A 19,700-nucleotide genomic window follows, 5' to 3' on the forward strand; every position below is an offset into this window, starting at 1 on the left:
GTATATGCCAAGTATATGAACGTTAGCTGTGTTTGCTTGGAGAGATGCTGTAATAGTGGGAAGCTACATAAGATCAAGACTCAAGTCTCTTTTGCTTGTGCACAGCTGTGTGATGTGACAGCATTCAGGGATGGGAAAAGGCTCTCCACATGGGTACCTTTGGGAGTGGTTTTGTGTGGTGAGGTAGTTGGCAATATCTGTGATATCAGATGGTGTCATCCAAGGGTTAGGATTATACATCACGCTTCTCCCCTTATCAGTGTCAAAGCCGACCTTGTTGTACGTGATTCTGTGACAGAGATACAGCAGTAGTTACCCCTGTGTTAATCATGCATCAGGCTGTTTTCAAGATTCCGAGAGAGCTATTTTCTTTACAGCACATGAGATAGAAGTGTGAGATCCAGTCCTGCTCATCATGATCTGAACTATCAGCAGCCATGACCAATGCACAGCCCTTTATTTAAAGAACTATTTTTTTCTTTTTTTCTCTTATTTTTCTTGCTGTGCAGCTAACAAGGACTGCTCAAGTGGTGATCTAAAAACAGGGACTGTGCACATGGCAGATGCTGTTGGTGAAGACTGCCTTGGTAGAAGTGTCCCTAGCCCAGAGGCTGGACCAGTCATGTCTCCAGAATGTCTGAAAGCCCCTCTAGTTAACAGGAATCATTCAGTTGAAGTCAGCAGATGTTGTTTTAGGCCTTCAGAGCCCAATGATCCATCTGCTTTCACAAGCCTTTCCTTTCTAAAATAGAGGTCCACTTTATTTCCTTGGAGCAGGATTTTTCATCCAGTGAGCTGTGATTCCCCCAGGGCATAGGGAAGACAGTGATGACAATTGGAGTAGTCTTAAGACATAGAAAAGATATCTAAACATTTAAAGAAAAGATGCCTTGCAGAATGAATGCAGACTATTATAGAGGATTATTGTGATCAGTAAACTTTACTATAACAATAAATAAAAGAATACAAATGTCTTGATATGAAGCAAGGTGATGTTCCCCTAAAAACATAGCACCACTGCAAGAATAAAGGTTTCTGAGGGGCTGCACACATGAGATAGAAGGTGACATAGAAAATAATGTCTTCAAAAGCAGGCTTCAAATGTAAAAGTGCATATATAATTCTACAGGAAAAGGTGGACTGTGGTGTATGGCATGCTTCAGGCATGCAAACTTCTTACTGTAACATGATTTCCTGATTTCTGTCTGATTGTCAAGTTCCTTAATTCCCTGGGAAAGCAGGTCAGCAGGCTTGTGGCTAGTGTTTTTAGTATCTTCTAGTGCCAGAGGAAGAACATTGTGCAGTTCTCTCTGCTCTTTCTTTATCTTTAGTGAATTAATGTAGGGGAGAAGGTTGGAACACAGTCTTTTTGCAATTAGACACATGTAAATAATGGATTTTTCCTTTTCATTGCTGTGAACAAAATGCTGAATGTGTTGCATATTCTTCCTACCTACAGAACTGTACAAACCCTTTGATTTGACCCAAAATATTTCACATAGTGTGAAGAGATTACTGCAAATTTTTCCTTACCATTCGTCATCCGTTTAATCCTCCGCTCCTTTTCACTTAACTTTTAATGCAAAAAAAAAAAAGAAGAGAAAAATAGTGATTTAAAAATTTCAAAATAGAACAGTTCTACATCTTTTTATTCTGTTCCTCTGTTTTTTTACATGGTAAAGTTATCACTAGTCTTGGGTACAATGGAAACAATTTTGGTAAACATACTATTCTCTAGAAATTGTGTGTTGCTGTCTAGAGTTGTACTTGTTAGAATTTTACCCAGTTTATGTTGTAGATAGTTACTAGTTCACATTTTTTGTACGCGTGCTGAAGTAATAAGACAAGAAAAGCTCTCTTTTCTTTTCAAGTGCTAGCTTTCTTTTTGATGGATAATTTTTAACTGCTGTAGATAGGAAGATTTTCTCATGCTCTGTAGTTAATAGCCTGACTTCAGTTAGATGAGATTTGTTTTAAGTATGTTGCACATTTCTTAGCATATATCATGACTCTCTGTGGGAAACAGCTCTTATTTTACAACCACATTTATCTGTTCTGGCAGCCTGGTGTTACAAATATTTTTAAATTTTGTGACTTATTTTATGTAGCAGATGCTGAAATACTAAGACAGACTATAGAAAATGTTGGAATATTTACAAATTGTTTGTAAAAGTATGCCGTTTTGTAGCAAATACTTTTGACTAACTATAGAGGAGGAGGCTGTTGATCACTTACAACAAATGCATGGAATTTATCATACTAGTTTCAGGAATATTTTAGCATTTTTTCTGATAATGTTGCCAAAATAATTCTAAGAACTTGAGTAAGGTCACTGATATTTTTAAAATAATACTTCATGATGATTTTTTTGGGGAAATATTATCCGAGTGTGGCTGAGTATTGAGTTTATTTAAAGTTCTTATGAAACTACTCTGGGCCTCCGGAAGGCAAAAAGGGGAAACAACTGACATTTTTGCCCACTTTAGAAAAGAATGAGGAAATATATGTTGCAGAGATTTCATTTAGAATGTCTAATAACTTTCAGAGTTATTAACAAGTATCTTAAAGAGGAGGTCTGGGTTGTAGGGATGCAGGCACAAAGCTAGTTGCTCAAACCTGTGATAGAAAGGAGACAGTCAGTTTGGTTCCATTTGAGGGAATAATGAGAGGGCTGGATATTTCTTCTTTGTAGTCAAAACTCCTGTTGAAAAATTGGTAGTGGTTGCAAATGTAGATGTAAGAGAGCTAAGAAAAACCCGCAGAATTTAAGTTAACTGTGTGAAGTTTGTTATACTTGTAGGTATACAAATTGTCATTACAAATATGATTCCTCATAACATTTTTCTGATATTTTTCAATGAACTATACTGCATCAGAACTGTACTGCATCAGAACACCAGCAATGTGCTGTTTATATACCTGTTGTCCAAACAGAGCCTACCTCATTAATTCCCAGATGTGGAAGGTGCTTGGTGCAGGTTGTTAAGTGGTCACAAGGATGAATGCCTGCTTTGAATTCCCTCCCTGCCTCTGCCACAGAGTTGCTGTGGGATGCCAAGCAAATCACATAAACTGACAGAGTCTCATTTAGTCATCATTCATGTATTACTGATTTTGTGAATGCCCAAACTAAGGCATCTGTGGCCAAAACTTCTATAAAGTGTTCACCACTGCAGTAAGATATAATGGGAACAGTGCTTTAAGTATGTGCAATCAAACTGTTAAATAGACTTGACATTGAGACGTGTCAAGATAGGCACTCAGAATTACTCTTAGTCTCCCTTTGGTCTCCACTTTCTTACATAAAAATAATAGTCTAACCTAATCTTGCAAAGATTATGAAGAAGAACATTAATAACATTTGCGGGGCAGTAGGTGCCATTGCAGTGAGTGATGAATTATGCACTTACACTGGAAACCTCCTACATGTTTTATAGGAGAACATGTACTGCTTTTAGTTATATATTTAGGCCAACCCTGCAGAAAACTTTGTTTTTTCTCTTATTTAAATTACTGTAAAATCAAATTCTTAGTATAGTGGTCAAACAGCCTGTGGGAAAGTATATAATAATTGGGCATTATTGTTCAGTCCAATGCAGTTTTAAAGTAACACTACCTAACTGCCTTTTGAAATGAAAGTAGCAAACAAACAAATTATTCTAAACAAATCTTATGTCTTAATCATCATTCTGTTTTATTTAAGTTCCTCTTTGGAACAGAATATAAAAACTTCATTACTTTTGACTGAGAATCTTCTTATAAACTAAGGAAATAATATAGTCCCCATTTGATGGATTTAGAAGTAAGATATGGTCAAAATAAGCCCAAACACATTAAAAAAAAATCAGCTTATGAAAGTTAGGGGCTTCAGTTTCAAACTTATAGGTGCCAACATTTAGACTGAACTCTGGACCAAGCTCCTCACATTGTGAATGGCACCTAATGTGACCAGAATGTGTCATCCAAAGCAGCTAGCCAGGTAGGCAGAGTGTCACGGACTGTCCCCTGTGGTAGCCCTCTGCTAACCAAGAGCAAATTTCTGAGGCCAGGGTAGGTCTGTAGTGGTGTGTCCAAGGTTCTCCATACATTTCATGCTCAGTGGTTGCTGGGTGAAAGGCAGAAGCAAGACCCAGTGTTTGGAGATGGTTGACTGCTTTGACAATATCTATTGCCTCAAAGCTGCTGAGAGACCTGGGCAAAGGTGTGGGTAGTTTCTGAACTGTGTTCCAGCTTATGGGTGACCTTGGTGTGAGCCATGGAGGCCTGGCAGTCCAGAGCTGTTCTGGGCAGGCAGAGGGGCACACAGGGAGACTTTATGGGCAAAATGAAACTACATTCAGTATTAGGCAGGAGACAAATGAGAGTTTGCAGCATTGCAGCTTTTCTACCTTGGCTCCATCTCAGACATCATTAAATGCCTTTTCTATATTTGCCAGGAGACATTCATTGTAATGCAATAAGCTGAACCTTGATTTTTCTTCTATTTGCTTAATATTTTCTTCCCTTCTGTTGTCCTCTTTCTTATTATGGATAGATTTGGCCACTGTCAAATTGAATGATTTTTGGCATACTTGGTTGACTCTCTTTTTCCCTAATTTGCTGATACAGTCAACTGTGCCAGTAAAGCAATTATGCAAAATTGTGTATAAAGGTTTAATGATACAAAACAGTGTTCATCACAAATCTAATTGTGATTCTTAACATCCTTCCATAAACTCTGTGGTTAATACGTATTTTGTTAAAACCTGTATTTAGTTCAGCAGATAAGGGAACATTTTAGCATACATGTTACTGTTGACTTTGAAAGGAAGCAATAAATAAAAATAGTGATGTGCAGGAGTTTGGATGATTATCTATGTGCTTTCAGGTAGTAATTATAAGAAGTCTGCTTTATTTCATATCTCATCAGGTTACACCATTACCTGTTTTACATTATGAATGATAACTATGTATGGCTGATTGTGCACTGAGTCTAATACAACACAAAGATGATATGTGAAGATGGACATTGTAATGAAGCAAATAATGAGTCTCCATACTGAGACTTAAGAGACAGTGGGCTAAAAGAGAATACAGGTACACTGTATGTAGGCTTGATATCTGGTTTCCACTTGGATAGCTGAAGTATTTCAGGAAAAGAGCAGTAAAGTAATACTTGGTAATACTTTCACTGAAGCCAAAAATTCCATTGGCTTTTCTTAATCCAGAATAGAGCATTTAGAAACATTCCAAAGCTGATATTTCTCCTTCATGTTTGCATTGATACTTTCTGATTCTGTGCTACTGCTTTCCTTGGAACCCTGTCTGGGCTTTAATCCTTCCACAGAAAGTACTGGTGAGTGGGATAATATTATTAGGATTGACATTTAGTAGAGTCTCATTTACACATCAGGTCATTATGAACTGTGGGGAGAGACCTGCCACAGTCACTAGAGACAAAGCACACACTACTTCCATCAGGCAGGGTATGAGGAGAGAGAACGAAAAGTGGTTCTCCTTTCTATCCCCTTCTTGGTTAGCAGTTGTAGACTCTGCATGAAGGAATTGCTACAGACTGTAAGGACAGGGAAGCGTAAGAAAGTACCTGGCAGTACTTTCTGCTATCTCCCTAATCACACTTGAATGCTGAATTATGAACATGAGTTATGTTCACTTGGTTCAGTCCAGGTATTGAAATGTGTGAGCTATGTTATACTGAACAGAGCAGTCTGTGGCTTATACAAACAGCTTTAATTTACTGCTTTCTGGAAACAGAGGCCTGAAGCAGTTGTGGAGGTTTCAGGAATGTTAATTGTTTGTGTACATGAATGAGCTTAGAAATGGTCGTTTTTGCAGTCTTCCCATAGCTCATTGAGGGTAATGGTGTCACTGCCGGAGAAGAGAAAAGAGAATGATCATTTTTTTCTTCACAGTCTACTAATATTTTCAGGGCTTGATATGATGTGCCTTTAACAAACCATGAACTTCTCTCCTACTGAGTCACTGCATCCTGCCTACATTCAGTGTAGGCAGAGAACCATTATACTAATCCACTCTTCCATCATATCTCTAACAAACACATGTATTTTCTTCGAATATTTATTTTGATACAAGGAGTGCATGATTTTTATTTGGCAACACAAATAAGTAGGAGATTGTGACTTCTAAACTTTCTAACTTTGGTTGTGGTACTTCTGGTTTTCAGCAATTATATGACTTGACAAATGTACGACAATCATATTTGGCTTTAAGGGAATAATCCTGCCACCTCATAGCAACCTTAGAGTAATTAATTCACCTCTTCTGGTAGGATAGGTTTAAAAGGCAGATGCTGAAATTGGACTTCTGCTTTGTTTTTTAACAGGTACGGTTATATGCAAGGCCCGATGCAATCCGAAGAGGATCGGGGGACTATGCTCTAAATATTACAAGGAGACTCATTGAGTTTTATGAAGATTATTTTAAAGTGCCCTATTCCCTGCCAAAATTGGGTAAGATTTCCCAAAGAATGTGAAGTTAACCCAGAAATGAGGGATTAAGTCAGCTGCTCTAAAGGAATGTAATGTATTGGATTTCAAGTTGAATGTTTGGGTTAATTTAGGAGGATCATTAAGTAAGAAATTTTTCTTTGTGGAGGAAGAGAAGCCAAACTATGCTTTCTCCAACCTGGAAATGAAAGGAGCAGGAAGCAGTCAGTATTTACATTTGTTAGACAGTGGGTTGAGAACCTGAGACCTTTCACTAATAAGTGGGCTGGGTTTTTCTTTGTTTTTTCAATGTTGTCAGTTTTGGTTCTTAGTCCTATGAGATAGCCACTGGAAGATGTTTGTTCTGTAATACTTGTACCTTGGTGCCTCAGCCTTAAATGGGGAACAGAAGTGAAAATCTTTGTGGAAGCTGGCAACCTGTAGCAGTACAAGACTGTGGGGTTGTTTTTTTCTTTTTTTGATTTTATGGCTCGTATGGCTTATTAATGATGATTAGTAGACAAGTTTATTGTATTGTTTATTGAAAAAATTGCTATGATTTTGTTTTACCATGACCTTTTAAATGTAAACCCCATAAATTACTATTATTTTTAAAAAATAGTTTCTTATCCTTTCTTTCACCACAATCAGTTAGTCTCCTACTCATTTAAATACTTTCCACTGTATTATTATGCCCTGCCTCCTTTGGAGCATGTTTGATAGAGATTCAGAAAAGCCTATTGCTCAGCAGCAGGAAGAGAGCATGTATTTGATCAGAAGTATTGGAGTTGGAACCACAGGTGATCCTTCCAGGAAGTCAGGGTTTATTTCATTAAATCCCTTGCCTGCTGAGTAGGTTTATTGGACTTAGAGCTAATGGTGTAGTAGATAGATAATGTAATTGATGTTTCTAGATGAGGGTATTGCATGAATATTTTTATAAAGATAAATAAATATGTGCATTTTAATAACAGGTTACAGACAGTGTTCTCCTAGAGAAATATGCAGATGAGTTAAACAAGCATATGGCCTATTTAAGTATACACAAACTTTCTATGTATACTTTCATTTATGTCTTCAAACATGTTAATAATGCTTTGTAAAGGAAGTTCTAGGCTTACAGGGGCCAAAAATTTAGAGGGAGAAAATATAATCAAGAACTTGTTGAATAGGAAAGATGAACATAGAATAGTTTCAGTTGAAAGGGATCTTAAAGATCATCTAAACATCCAAACATCATTACTTCAGGTAGTTTATTGAGAATGTCAGCTGGCAGCAGTGCTAGTATCTGTATCTGCTTCAGAGTATCTTTCAGAACTGTAACATATGGTCTTTAAAACCAACATGCTATATCCATTGTCATTGTGCTGTGGCATATCTTTTAAAAATATCTTATTGTAAGTGAATATATTTCAGTTTGGATCTTTTTGGAACAGAATGAGAAGAATAGTTGCAAGTAAAGTTGTATTTTTTCATCAAATATTTGCAGTAAAATTGTTAATAGGAAATACTACGTAAAGACTTTAGCCATTCAGTAGTGGTACAAAATAATTACTATAAAGAATATTTTTTATAATATAGTAAGGTTGAATTTATTTAATGTAAATACAGGAAGAAAAATTTCTAAACTCAGTGATGTAAATATTTTTAAGAATTTTATTTGCATATTAATACAGGTATATTTGTTCCAGTTCAAGCAAAAACTGATTGCTATGTTTAGTCATGTGCTGGTGTCTTTAACCTGAAAGCATGCTGGATTTTTATTTTTGCTGTAAACTTGAAAAAAATTCAAAGGTTAGAAGGTTAGGGACAGTAGTCTGATGGGTGAATAGAAGAATTAAAAATGGTAATAATGTAATCTGTCTAGATAGGAATTTTGCTGTAGTATTGAATAATTTCGCAACTGAAAAGACAAAACAGCATTAATGACAGCACTGGAAAAAGCATGTGCATCAGGTAGATATGTTGATACTAAAAATGCACCTGGGCTCTCCAAAAGCTTAGGACTCATCTGATTTACTGCTGTCAGTACTGCAAAGGATTGAGTACTTTATTATGGTTTTAAGAAAAATGGGCATGTTTTCTTCAACGGGGCATTTCAGAAGTCTTTAATTTCATTTCTAAATGTGAAAGTGGGAGTGAAAAATGAAGAATGTACTTTGGAAAGCTTTTTTAATGTCAACAGTTTTATAGAAAATGTTCTGTTTCAAACAGATTTAAAAAAAAAATTGTTTCATGTACTTTTCAGTTCTAACAAGAAGAAACTTAACCAAATGTAATTATTTTTGTTGAAAGTTCACAACAGTTCGTGTTTATGAAATGATTTTGTTGAAATACTGACCAGTTGACCATGGAGGTGCTGTACTGGCTATTGAGTGAGACAGTTTTAGTGTCAGTGGTGTCTGTGGGGCTGTCTGTGTGTGTTAGAGTTGGAACTACAGGTGATTCTCCCTGGACTAGGGACCTGCCACCCTTGGCAAAGTACTTTGTCATCTATGTGGTCATCCATTTGAACTCTCTATATGGTAGGAGTATCTGAGAACATTTATGCTCTTTAGATGTGTTGCTGTATCAGAAGGATCTGTGTTCATTTATTCACTTCTGAATCATTGAGGTCCATTTCCAAGGCATGTGAAACTATTGCTCCTTACTTGAGTTTATAATACATCAGCCAGTGTTCTCTACAGGAATCTCCCGTTGCTCTTGAATACCTGACTGATGGTGACCAGGCTTTCTTGCTGTGCTTACATGCAATCAGATGGCTGTGGCTAAGGTTTTTTACATTTTATATGGTGTGTAATGCCTTCTGAATGCACTGGAGAAGTAGATTTGTTTTCCAACTGATATGAATTCTGGTAATGAATGTGAATTGGGAATTTCTGTAACTGGAATTAACAATTTCTACAGTTAGAAGTTCTACTTAGCATGTGCTTTTTTTTCCTACTCTCCAGTTCATAATCTGAAATGGAAGGTGCTTGTGTAAGGTTTCAAACCAATATTTTTTATATGAATTTCATTTATGAAAAATAAATGTCTTTTAAACAAAACCTAGATTTTTCCAAGACTATAATTCAATCATTGTAAACATTGGTTAAAGTGGTGTGTAGGTAAACTATGGTATTTTATTCAATCTAAAAAGATATGCAGAAGGGTTTTGAACTATATTCTTATGGCTAGTGAATACAAAATATTTCTGTATTTATATCACATAGTTATTTTTAATCCTGTTTGCACTGCACAAAAAACTGTTTTGTATGCATAGAACTTTTTCTTATGAGGGTCTTCGAGACTGGAAAGGTCTTGAATTTTTCCCCCTGAAGCCCTGACCAGTTGCTGTTTTGATGTGCAAAGAGCTTAGAAATTAAAAAAAAAAGCAACAAACAAACACAAAAACCACCTTAAAAGAGAGGCTTCAAAGGTCAGAGTCACACTATGGGGAATGAAAATATAATCATGCCCTCTTGCCATGGGGACAGCTATGATTCTTTAGTTGTAAATGGTTTGAGGTGGAGGGGCTGACTGGCTTTTCCAACCAAGACTCCACTTCATGTGGGGTCACATGAGAGTGGAGCAGAGTGACAGAATCCCCTCTCTCACCCTGCTGGTCACACTGCTTTTGATACAGCCCAGATTGGCTCATGTCTAGCCTCTTCTCCACCAACACCCCTAAGTGAAACATATTTTCCGACTTCTGAAAGTCCTTTTCTGTGGATTTGTTTTATGGTAAACTTTGGAGTTCCATCTGATATATTTTATGTGGTTATTGTTTGGTGGGATTTTTTTCTTTATGGTTGTGGTTGGGGTACTAATAACCTGCTTCATACAAAAATTTTACGGTTTTGTTTTCATTATGCTGCATAAAACACTTTGAAATTGTGAATGCAAGGTCTCAGAAAATTATTTTCCAAGGGATTTAGTGAACATGCTGCACAATGGAAGACAAGATTTGACCATTAACATTTGCTTATGCAATATTTTTGGAGGATTCAGTTTTTAAAGTATGTCACTGAAGAATCTAAACTCTTTATTTTAAAGTAGAAAATAACTCAGGCATTAGACTGAAGAAGTTTAGCAGAGGAATGTTCCCATTCTGATTTTTAAAAGAAACTCATGTACCTGTGCTCCATTCCCTGATGGTTGACAGTGAACATTCTGGTGAGAGAGAACTGCTGCAGCCTCATGCAGCGTGAGTCACGGCAGGCCCAGAGAAAAAGTGTTGAGATGCTGTTGTTATGTTAGCCAGCTGACTTGCTGTGAGCACTAATGATTAACTGTTCCTTTTGATTTAAGTGCTTTACTATTAGCTTGACTCTTGGACATGCTTCTAACCTATTCATTGCAACACTGCCTTCTGCCCTGCTTCCATCATCTCCATCAGCACTTCTTGTGCTACTTCCTTCCCCTTCGCTTGTCCTTCCTCCTGTCTCTGCTGCTTCTTGTAGGGTGAGCCTCCATGTTATTGCCTGCATTCTCTGCTAAAGTGATGCTAAAAGTTTCATAATTCTACGCTCATGCTTTCTCTTCTAGCACGGTGAGGCTTCCTGCCACCTGTCCAGCTCTGAATTGAAATTACTGAACAACACCAAACAAGATAGCTTGTTTTTTCTTCTGTGTCTATAAAATTAAAGCATTAATTAGTCCTTCTGGAATGGGGAAGGGTGGGAAAGCAGGCAGTAAAAGCTTCATTCATATGCCTAAACAGAATTAACTGGTACTGTTAAATGCCATGGGGTATCGTGAGAACTCTTAGCTAATATCCTGCTGGCTTTCAGATGGGATTCTCTTGGGCCATGATTGGCCCATACCTGACAGTTTCACATGGATTGATTGCTTTTTAATAGCTTTGAACACCTCAGTTGGGGCTATCACCCATGTTTAGGCAGCAGAGTTGAAGTCTGCTGTTTTCTTTGACCAACTACTTGAAGAAAGCATAATGCTTCTGCACATGGAGGACTATTTATTGATACAGATCATTCCTGCACAGAGAAATTGTGTCACTTCTTCCCTTTGAGGTGTGGTTTTGGCATGCGAGGGCTTTTTTTTTTTTTTCTTTTTTAAATTTCTAAGCTGTGAGCACTTCACAACAGAAACTGGTCAGGACACTAGGGGGAAAAATTCCAGCTCCAGCCATAGGGAAAAGCAATGTATTTTCTTAGAACAATGCTTTGATATAGAAGAGGAACTGTGAATTACTAAACTGAAACAAACCACATAGGAAATCAATCCATAGTATGATGTTAACAAAGAAGGGAAAAATAGTCATTACTTAGGTCTTACTATATTGCTCTAAACTATTTCAAATGATAAACCAATTATTTTCATTAGTGAGTTTGATACAGCTCACAGTGGGCATTCTAATAGGTTTTGGAAGTTTGTTAAGGGGTACCTGATCTCTCTGTTGCATTAGCGTGGCGAGTCTGATATTATTTTCAGGAGATGGGAAAAGTTACATGTAGGAATGAAGTAGCCTTATATAGAATAAAGATGAATGGGCCCTGGTGGATATAATTCTGTTCTGAATGGAATGTTTTCATTATGTTGTGATTTCCCTTCCCTCTTAGCTGTGACATGAATAGAATCTATACCTCTCGGATAAAGAAAGTGGTCAGACAGGAGTATTATTGCCAGTAGCAATTCAGTCAGTCCATAGTAAAAAGAAGGTGACCAAGTCTGACAGTGTCCCCACTGGCTACTTGGCTAAATCAGCTTGGCTTTTAAATGAGTAATTAAAAAAAAAAAAAAAGAAAAAAAAGAAAAAAACCCCAAACATTTGAGAATGATGCTGTTATGAGAGGGATATAGGATTGTGGGAGATTCCCTGGAAATGTCAGGGCTGTTTTTGAGCCAGGAGAATCCTTCATCTGAATGTAAATAGATTTTTTCCAAGCTGCTCTTCAGTATATGTAATTTGAACAGTTCGTACCAGTGTAGAAGTGGGTGCACTGAATTTCAGCAGTGTCTATTCTTAGTTCTCTACCTTGTGAGAAACACAGATGCCTTCAGAAAATTCAGACTTTGACCAGCAGCTGAGATCTTTTATACCAGTAACTGTAGCTTTATTTTAAAGGAGCGCGTCTAGGAAAAACTTAGGTCTTTGGTCCACAATGAACTTCTTGTTTGTATAGGCATTATGGTAGTTTTTGTTATAGGACAGGGTCTATATGTCATTAGGATACTGTGAGAGTTACTTTCTGTGCATGATGTGACACTATGAAAGTTACCATGCAAAGCTCAGAGCTGCATGGCAGGAAAACAAATAAAAAAGGGTTTGGATAAAAGATAAATTATATCACTGAGGATACTGTGGTAGATTTAGATGGTGCTCAAGAAAAGGGATGTGTGAATCCTTGGGCAGTGTTCAGGAAGATTGGATTGCAGTAGAATCTGATTGATGAAAACCATGAATTTTTTTCCTTTGAAGATTGTGCCTATAGCATTTAGTTTGAATGAAGTAGGTAATGCTGTTGATCTACATCAATTAAGAGTACCAAGGAGAAAGTAATGGCCTTTTCTCTCAGGAACTGAGGTAGAAACCTGATACCATCTATGTCTAAAATAGGACAGACGTCTTACACAATGTACTTAAGTATGTTGTCCTACGGTGGAAAAGGAAATGGCTGTTGTTGACTTAATTAAATATGTAGTCCCCTATGCAGTCTTATACACCGGGCATTATTTAAACAGCACCTTCAAAAGAACTGTGTATTTACAAACAAAGCTAATGGAATAATATGTAATGGACTAATTACATGGGTGCTCATAATGACAGTATTTGAGTAAATATGAAAGTTTACTGCTGACTTGCTTATGTGTAATTTTGATTCATAATTGTATGACAAACTTTAAATAATTTCAAGTTCAATTCATGAAGGTTCCAGTTTTCATTTAACCTTGCAGTTTCAAATGGAAGGAGGGTGAATAAGGATACTATGGTGACTCCTGTTTTTTCTGTCTTACCATGTGAAGTAGAGGATGTGCTGAAGAGTGAAACTCAGCAAAATCAAAGTGTTGTTCTGGTGAGAAAAAAAAAAAAAAGGCAGATTATAGGACTGTCCACATCAAACACTGACACAGTTCACTAAGACTTTTTGTTTAGTATGCGCAGTTTTGAGTACATGTCAGTTCTATTTTTTGAGAATTTTTGTTGTGAATTGATTGAGACAGGTAGTTTTCATACTTCAGTATCAGCAGCAGCAATAACTTCCATTAGTATTTTCTTCTTATTCCGGATTGTGGTTTTTGGCCTCCCACATTTCATTTGAAAAGTGAAGACAGCTCAGTTTCTGGCTGGACTCAAACAAGTTCAAATGAGTCTAAGAGGAACTAAAATCAATACAATGGAATCTGTTTTTCCATTCCTATCTGAAAATGTGTTCTGTATAAGTTTAGCCCTGCCTAGTGTTTGGCTTGCTGAACCCTGTAGTTGCTGTGTTGGATCTCCAGCCCTGGAAGAGGTAACATTATGACAATGTTCAGAGTCTTATTTCAGAAGTCTGTTCAGAGTTGTGTTTCAGAAGCACAATTTTATTTAGCCTGAAAGTCATACTATAGCCTATTTCCTTGGTCAAGACAGACAAGAAAGCCTTAAAAGACATTTCTCCTGCATCTCTCGCTCACTGGAGGCACTTAGAGCTGTTGGGGCTTGCATAACTCCTTGCCTTCCTTCTCTTAACTGATTTAGGATGCTTAACTGTAGTTTCAGAGCTAATCTGTACCTTCTGTGACTTATTCAAAGTCTCTGAATGGCTGCAATGAAAACTTCCATGCAGAAAGACTACAAGGAGATTTTAACAATACTTGCATTGTGTTGTTCTTTTTGCATACGTAGCAATTGTTTTCACAGCAATTTCAAAAATCCTACCATGAGTTTCATGCTGATTATTAGGACCTTTAGGAGTGTGTGAATTTATTTATTTTTCATATGAGTATCATTGCTAAAAGTGAGTGTGAAGAAGAACAATTGGGTTTTGTTTTTTTGTTTCCTCTTTTTTCCCCCTGCAGCACTGAAGAAGTGTTCCTGTTAACTCTCCATGTTTTCAGTTTTAGAAGGATTGTACTCCTTTGGGGTAGTTCGTTACGCTCTCCAGATGGTACTGTGACTAAGTTTGTTTTCCATTAGATGCTGATTTGAGGGCAGCAAATATATTACATTGAGAAACAGAAATTTTACTAGGCAAAACAGATGATAAAGCACTTTTCCCACTACCTCACTGAAACTGATTTGTATTTGGCTTTGCTTATTTTCTTTTGCTTGTTTTGAAATAAGAATGTATGTATTTTAAAAAGTTACCTATTTACACATAATGTAATGCCAACATCATGAAAACTCCATAATTGTCCCTACTAAGAACATTCATCTTCACTATGAACCTTGTGCCATAAAGAAAATAGATGAGGGAAGTACACACACACACACACACACATACTGACTCAAAATAACCTAATTAATGTTCTTCCTAGTAAATCTAAAAGGTATGCATTACTGTTGCAGTGAGAGTTAGAAAAAGTTACCACTTACTGAAAATATCCTGAGTATTAGAAACAGCTAAAAAATCTTTATGTAGATGTTTAAAAATGAGCTTTCGCATCTTATTTCTAAACTGTAAAAAAAAACCCCTATAGGTATAGATATAAAGAAGATACATTTTCATGTATCAGCACAAAGCACACAAAGTTTCTTTCAAGAGATTATTACAGTGTCTTGAAAAGATTGTAACACATTAAAGTGGGACTTAAGTAGGCCAGAGATTTCTGTTCATACAAAAGATGTGAGAAAGTGTATAGCTACTGAGCTGAATAAACCCATTGCTGCTGGCTAGATTCTGCTGGCTTAGTTATAAACCTTCCACCTGTACTAGCTAGTTTCTGTAAGCTACTGAAATTCAAAGGGATGTATGCGCTCACCTTTTATTGCTTTTGCTAAGGATGTTGTAACTGAAAAATATCCTAACACAATGAATTATGCTACGTTTGCAGTTCCAGGCCTGAAGCAACTTCATTTTTACATTATGGAAACCAATGATTTTCAGTGTAACGATGAAAATATTAAGATGGCTGAACAAATTTAGTTTAAACAAGTGAATCTTACCATTGTTCATTTCCCCCTCACCCCACCTTGCTTCCTGGGTGCTAACAAGCTTCTTAAAATGGTATATGGACATTGAAAGAATCACTTAATTAAAATTTGGTGGAGATCTCTGGTAGGTGCTGCTAAACTTGCTTTCTCTGTTCTGTCTTGTATGTGAATTCTCCTTCTCTTCTAATTTATTTAATTGCCATCTACTTCTGTATTTAAACGATAACATTTCCAGATTCAGGATCAGCTCTGTGAAGACTGTGATTTCTGTCGCTGTCTCTGATTCTTATCAGTAACACTTCTAACAAAGCTGTCCTGGTGAAGATGCATATTTGTCATAGTGACAGCACACTTCAGGAAGTGTATTAAGCTAAAACAACTACACTGTTCAACTAAAAAATATGTTGCTTGTCATATGCTGCTGCTCACTGAAATTAAACTTGGGCAACATTTTAGTCTAGAAAAATCCAGCTTTTTCTTCTTGGAGTGTTTGGCACTGCTGCACGTTGTTCTGCTTTTGTAAGTACTGGGCAGTTCAATCCTGAAGTGGGTGGGAGCAGAAGGGAAGGGACAAGTGTACAAAAGAACTTAGAAATGTACTCTGGAGACCCTTGTCAGAAGTTTCTGCAGCTATTGCTCTGGGGGATTTAGATAAATCTTTAGAAACTGTTTCCAAATAGTGCCTTAGTTTGTGCCTTTGTAATTTATCCTGAGCTGTGCAACAAGAGGGAAATTACCAGTGGAATGGATCATGCCAAAAGAGGTCCTGATAGATATTTCATTCAGCAGGGCCTTTGGTCTGTTGCCACCACTATGGCATTAGGTTTCCTTTTGAAGTCATGTTGTAAAAGCACAGGTAATTTGACAGAACTTTAATTGCATATCGCTCTTTATGATGTGACTCCCAAACAGTAACAGAGGTCAGTGGTAGAATTCCTCATAAGAAATTATGTGAGATGTTTCCATGGTAGTTACAGTGCCTAAGCACTTTGTAATCACTGTTTACATGTAATATATTTACAAATGGAGAAACACCACAGTTCTGTTGTCCTATTTAGATGCTCAGCTGAAAGCGAAAGAGTGAGGACAGGCAGAAGTTTTTGCTGGTCTGATGGGTATAAAATGCTCAGTTGCTGGATAGAATTTGAGTATGCATTGAGACAGGAAGCTGGAACTAGCATCCTTTCATGGTTAAGTATTGATGATTTATGTGAGGGACATACAAGTGATTGCAATATTTCCTGCTTTAAAGTTGGTCTGAGAGGTGTTCCTCCTAGAGTGCTAATTCTCAGGTGTGGAAATATATAAAACTTCACAAAACTGTCAGCCCTAACTTAGATACATAGAAAAATGCATTATATGTATTTTCACTGGTAATGTAAAAATTAATTCCTAGGCATCTTTTCTCCATATTCGTGAAATGTTTTAAGCTTTGCTTCTTTCTCACTTAAGGTAATCACAGGGAACTGAATTTTAAGAAGAAGCAGGCTGTTACTCAGTAACAAACAGATGCATTAGATATGCAGTTTTATGCTTCATGCCATATCTCCAGGATTTTCTGTAGAAACCATACAGCAGTTTCCAAGTGATTAAAAGGGTCTCTGAATTGTACAAGTTACGATTGATAACACAATGATCTCATGTAGCTCTTAATAAAACCTGCCAAAGAAAAAATGTTGACAAGTGACACTGAAGGATATTTGAAATTGCTCTAAGTCATTTAGAGTAATAGTGAACAGACAGCTTTCTGTAATCCTTATATTGTATTTGGGGACAGCTGGATGGAGGTCCAGCCCAGAAAAATTCACTGTTTTATCTTTGTCAGTCTGTTTCTTGAAAAAAAAAAAAAAATAGAGCTTGCTCTTTGCAATCAAAATACAATTGCTGTGTGATAGCTTTGATGTGGAGTATAAAATGGTCAAATCTAAGTACACAGCTGAAGGATAATTTAATGTTTCAATAGTGAAGTGCAGAAAAATAACATTACAAGCAAGTAAAATGTAATTTTAAACATTAAAAACAAATTTTCCTACAAGTAGTTCTAACCTCTTGAAATTTTGCATATACTTGTCTGTGGATGTTCCTTTAATATTAATCTGTCTGTCCAACCATATATCCTGGCTGTACTTTACAATGGTAGGCCTATAAAGACTGTGTGAACACATATGTATAGAAAAAATTTCAGTCAGCAGATGCCAGACTTTTATGGAGGCTCTCCCAAACTGTAGTTCCCACCTTTCTCCTGTCAAATGTAACAGGTGTAAGTCTGATCATGGAACCAAGAAGTGTGCACATGGAATAAGGAATCTGGGAACAGACCGTCTTACAAACAAGTGATGACTTTGGAAATGTGGATAATGAAAAGATTGGGTGTGCTGATTTTTTGCTGGTGTAGAGTTAATTTTCTTTTGGTGGCTGGTGTGAGGCCGTGTTTTGTATTTCTGAACATAGTGTTCAGAACACAGAGATATTTTAGTTATTGCTGGTCAGGGCTTACACAGACCCAAGGCCTTTGCTGCTTTTCATGCTGCCACACTGGTGAGGGAACTGGGGGTGCCTGGGGGGCTGGGAGGAGACACAGCCAGCACATGTCACCCAAACTGACCAAAGGGGTGTTCCAGACCATCTGACATCATGCTCAGTATATAAAGGGGGGAAGAAGGAAGAAAGGGATGATGTTTGAAATAATGTGTTTGTCATTCCAAGTCCTGATGGGGCTCTCCTGGAGATGGCTGAACACCTGCCTATGGGCAGTGATGAGTTCATTCCTGGTTGTGCTCTTCTTGTGTGCACAGCTCCTGCTTTCCATATTGAAGTGTCTTTATCTCAACACACAAGTTTTCCAGCTTTTGCTTTTCTGATTCTCTCCCTGATACAACTGGTGGGGGAGTGAGCTACTCTGTGGTGCTTGGCTGCTGCTGGGCTTGACATTGTGGCAGTTTTCAGGCTTTTATCTTGTGGGTTCCATGGAGAAGATGGGTCCTGTTCACTGGTTATGAACTAGTTGTCCCTCATTTTAGATGTCTCCTGACCTTTTTCCAGTTGCATCCTCCACTTACAAATCATCATTGCAGTTCTTTTTCATCAGACCTAAGAAGGATCAGGCAAGCAGGCTGGCTGTCCTACATGCAGTTTTATAAGACATGGACTTTAGTGCTGTAAAGTAGTTTTCTTCCCTTTGATTTTTTGGAGGTTATTTTTTAACAGCTCTTTCCAGAGAACTGTTTTTCAGGCTGTTTCCCACAGTTCAGCTGCAATGCTGAGAAGTTGCTGCTGGCTGGGCTATCCAGAATTTCTTAAGTCATGTCTGCTGCCAGTATAACCCTGGAAGATTATAGTCACAGATGGTACAGAAGTGCAAAGCTAAGTGTAATTCCAAAGTAGCTTGTAACATTCTAGTATATGTTGTGTGTGTTATCAACATCAGGGACCTCAACATCAGAAAGCCCCTGAATGCTGTCAGCAAAATAAAGATGGCAAAGTCAACCCACCTAGAGAGAAAGAACTGTCATATACTTGTGACACTAGCAGCTTATTTCCATTATTCAAGTGGTCTAGAAGTAAAAGTTGACAGACACAGAAGCTGTAAAATTGTTTCCCTTCAATATTCATATTTAGGAGGGGGCCTCCTATGGAGAGGTAATAAGACTGGAGATAATGTAAATGTCTTTCTTTGTATCAAAACTTTTGACTTGACAAGCAAGCTGTTTTATATTTTGGAAGGTAATTCCATGCAGAACTAGTCTTTTGACAGCATATTCTTTGATCTCTTAGACTGGTGAGCTTCACTGAACTCATTTTAAACTCCCAGCTGGGAATTTGCCTTCCCTGCACATCCAGAATCAAGGCATTTTGACCTAGGGATTATGAACAAGTCCAGGTGGCACAGTGTTATTCCATCTTTGTGTGAAGATGGAACATGCCTGATAGTGTGGCTATTGGTTCATGGTATTAAAATGCAGAACCACTCAGGTATATTTAAAAGCTTTTTTGAATGTCTTTATCCATCTATCATCATCTACAAGGGATAATGCCTTTCTTCAAGTTGCTAAAACCTCATCTGTGATGCAGAATTATATAGAACTGGATTTAGATAAACACCCACATGTGGATGGGGTCTCTTCAGTAAGACATCTTTCCTTTATCTTAATACTTTAGCACCTTGTTCTTCCTTAAAC

At 37.3% G+C, this 19,700-nt stretch overlaps 1 protein-coding gene across 1 annotated transcript in view; it reads left to right on the forward strand.

Moving 5' to 3' along the window:
* Positions 1-19,700, forward strand: part of TRHDE (thyrotropin releasing hormone degrading enzyme) — a 200,991-nt gene that overhangs the window by 32,082 nt on the left and 149,209 nt on the right. Inside the window, exon 3 of the mRNA XM_064419515.1 lies at positions 6,344-6,470. Within this exon, the coding sequence (XP_064275585.1) occupies positions 6,344-6,470 (127 nt within the window). The remainder of the gene's footprint in view (positions 1-6,343; positions 6,471-19,700) is intronic.

The sequence above is a fragment of the Passer domesticus genome, chromosome 5 (assembly GCF_036417665.1).
Source record: "Passer domesticus isolate bPasDom1 chromosome 5, bPasDom1.hap1, whole genome shotgun sequence".
In the NCBI taxonomy this organism is placed as follows: Eukaryota; Metazoa; Chordata; class Aves; order Passeriformes; family Passeridae; genus Passer; species Passer domesticus.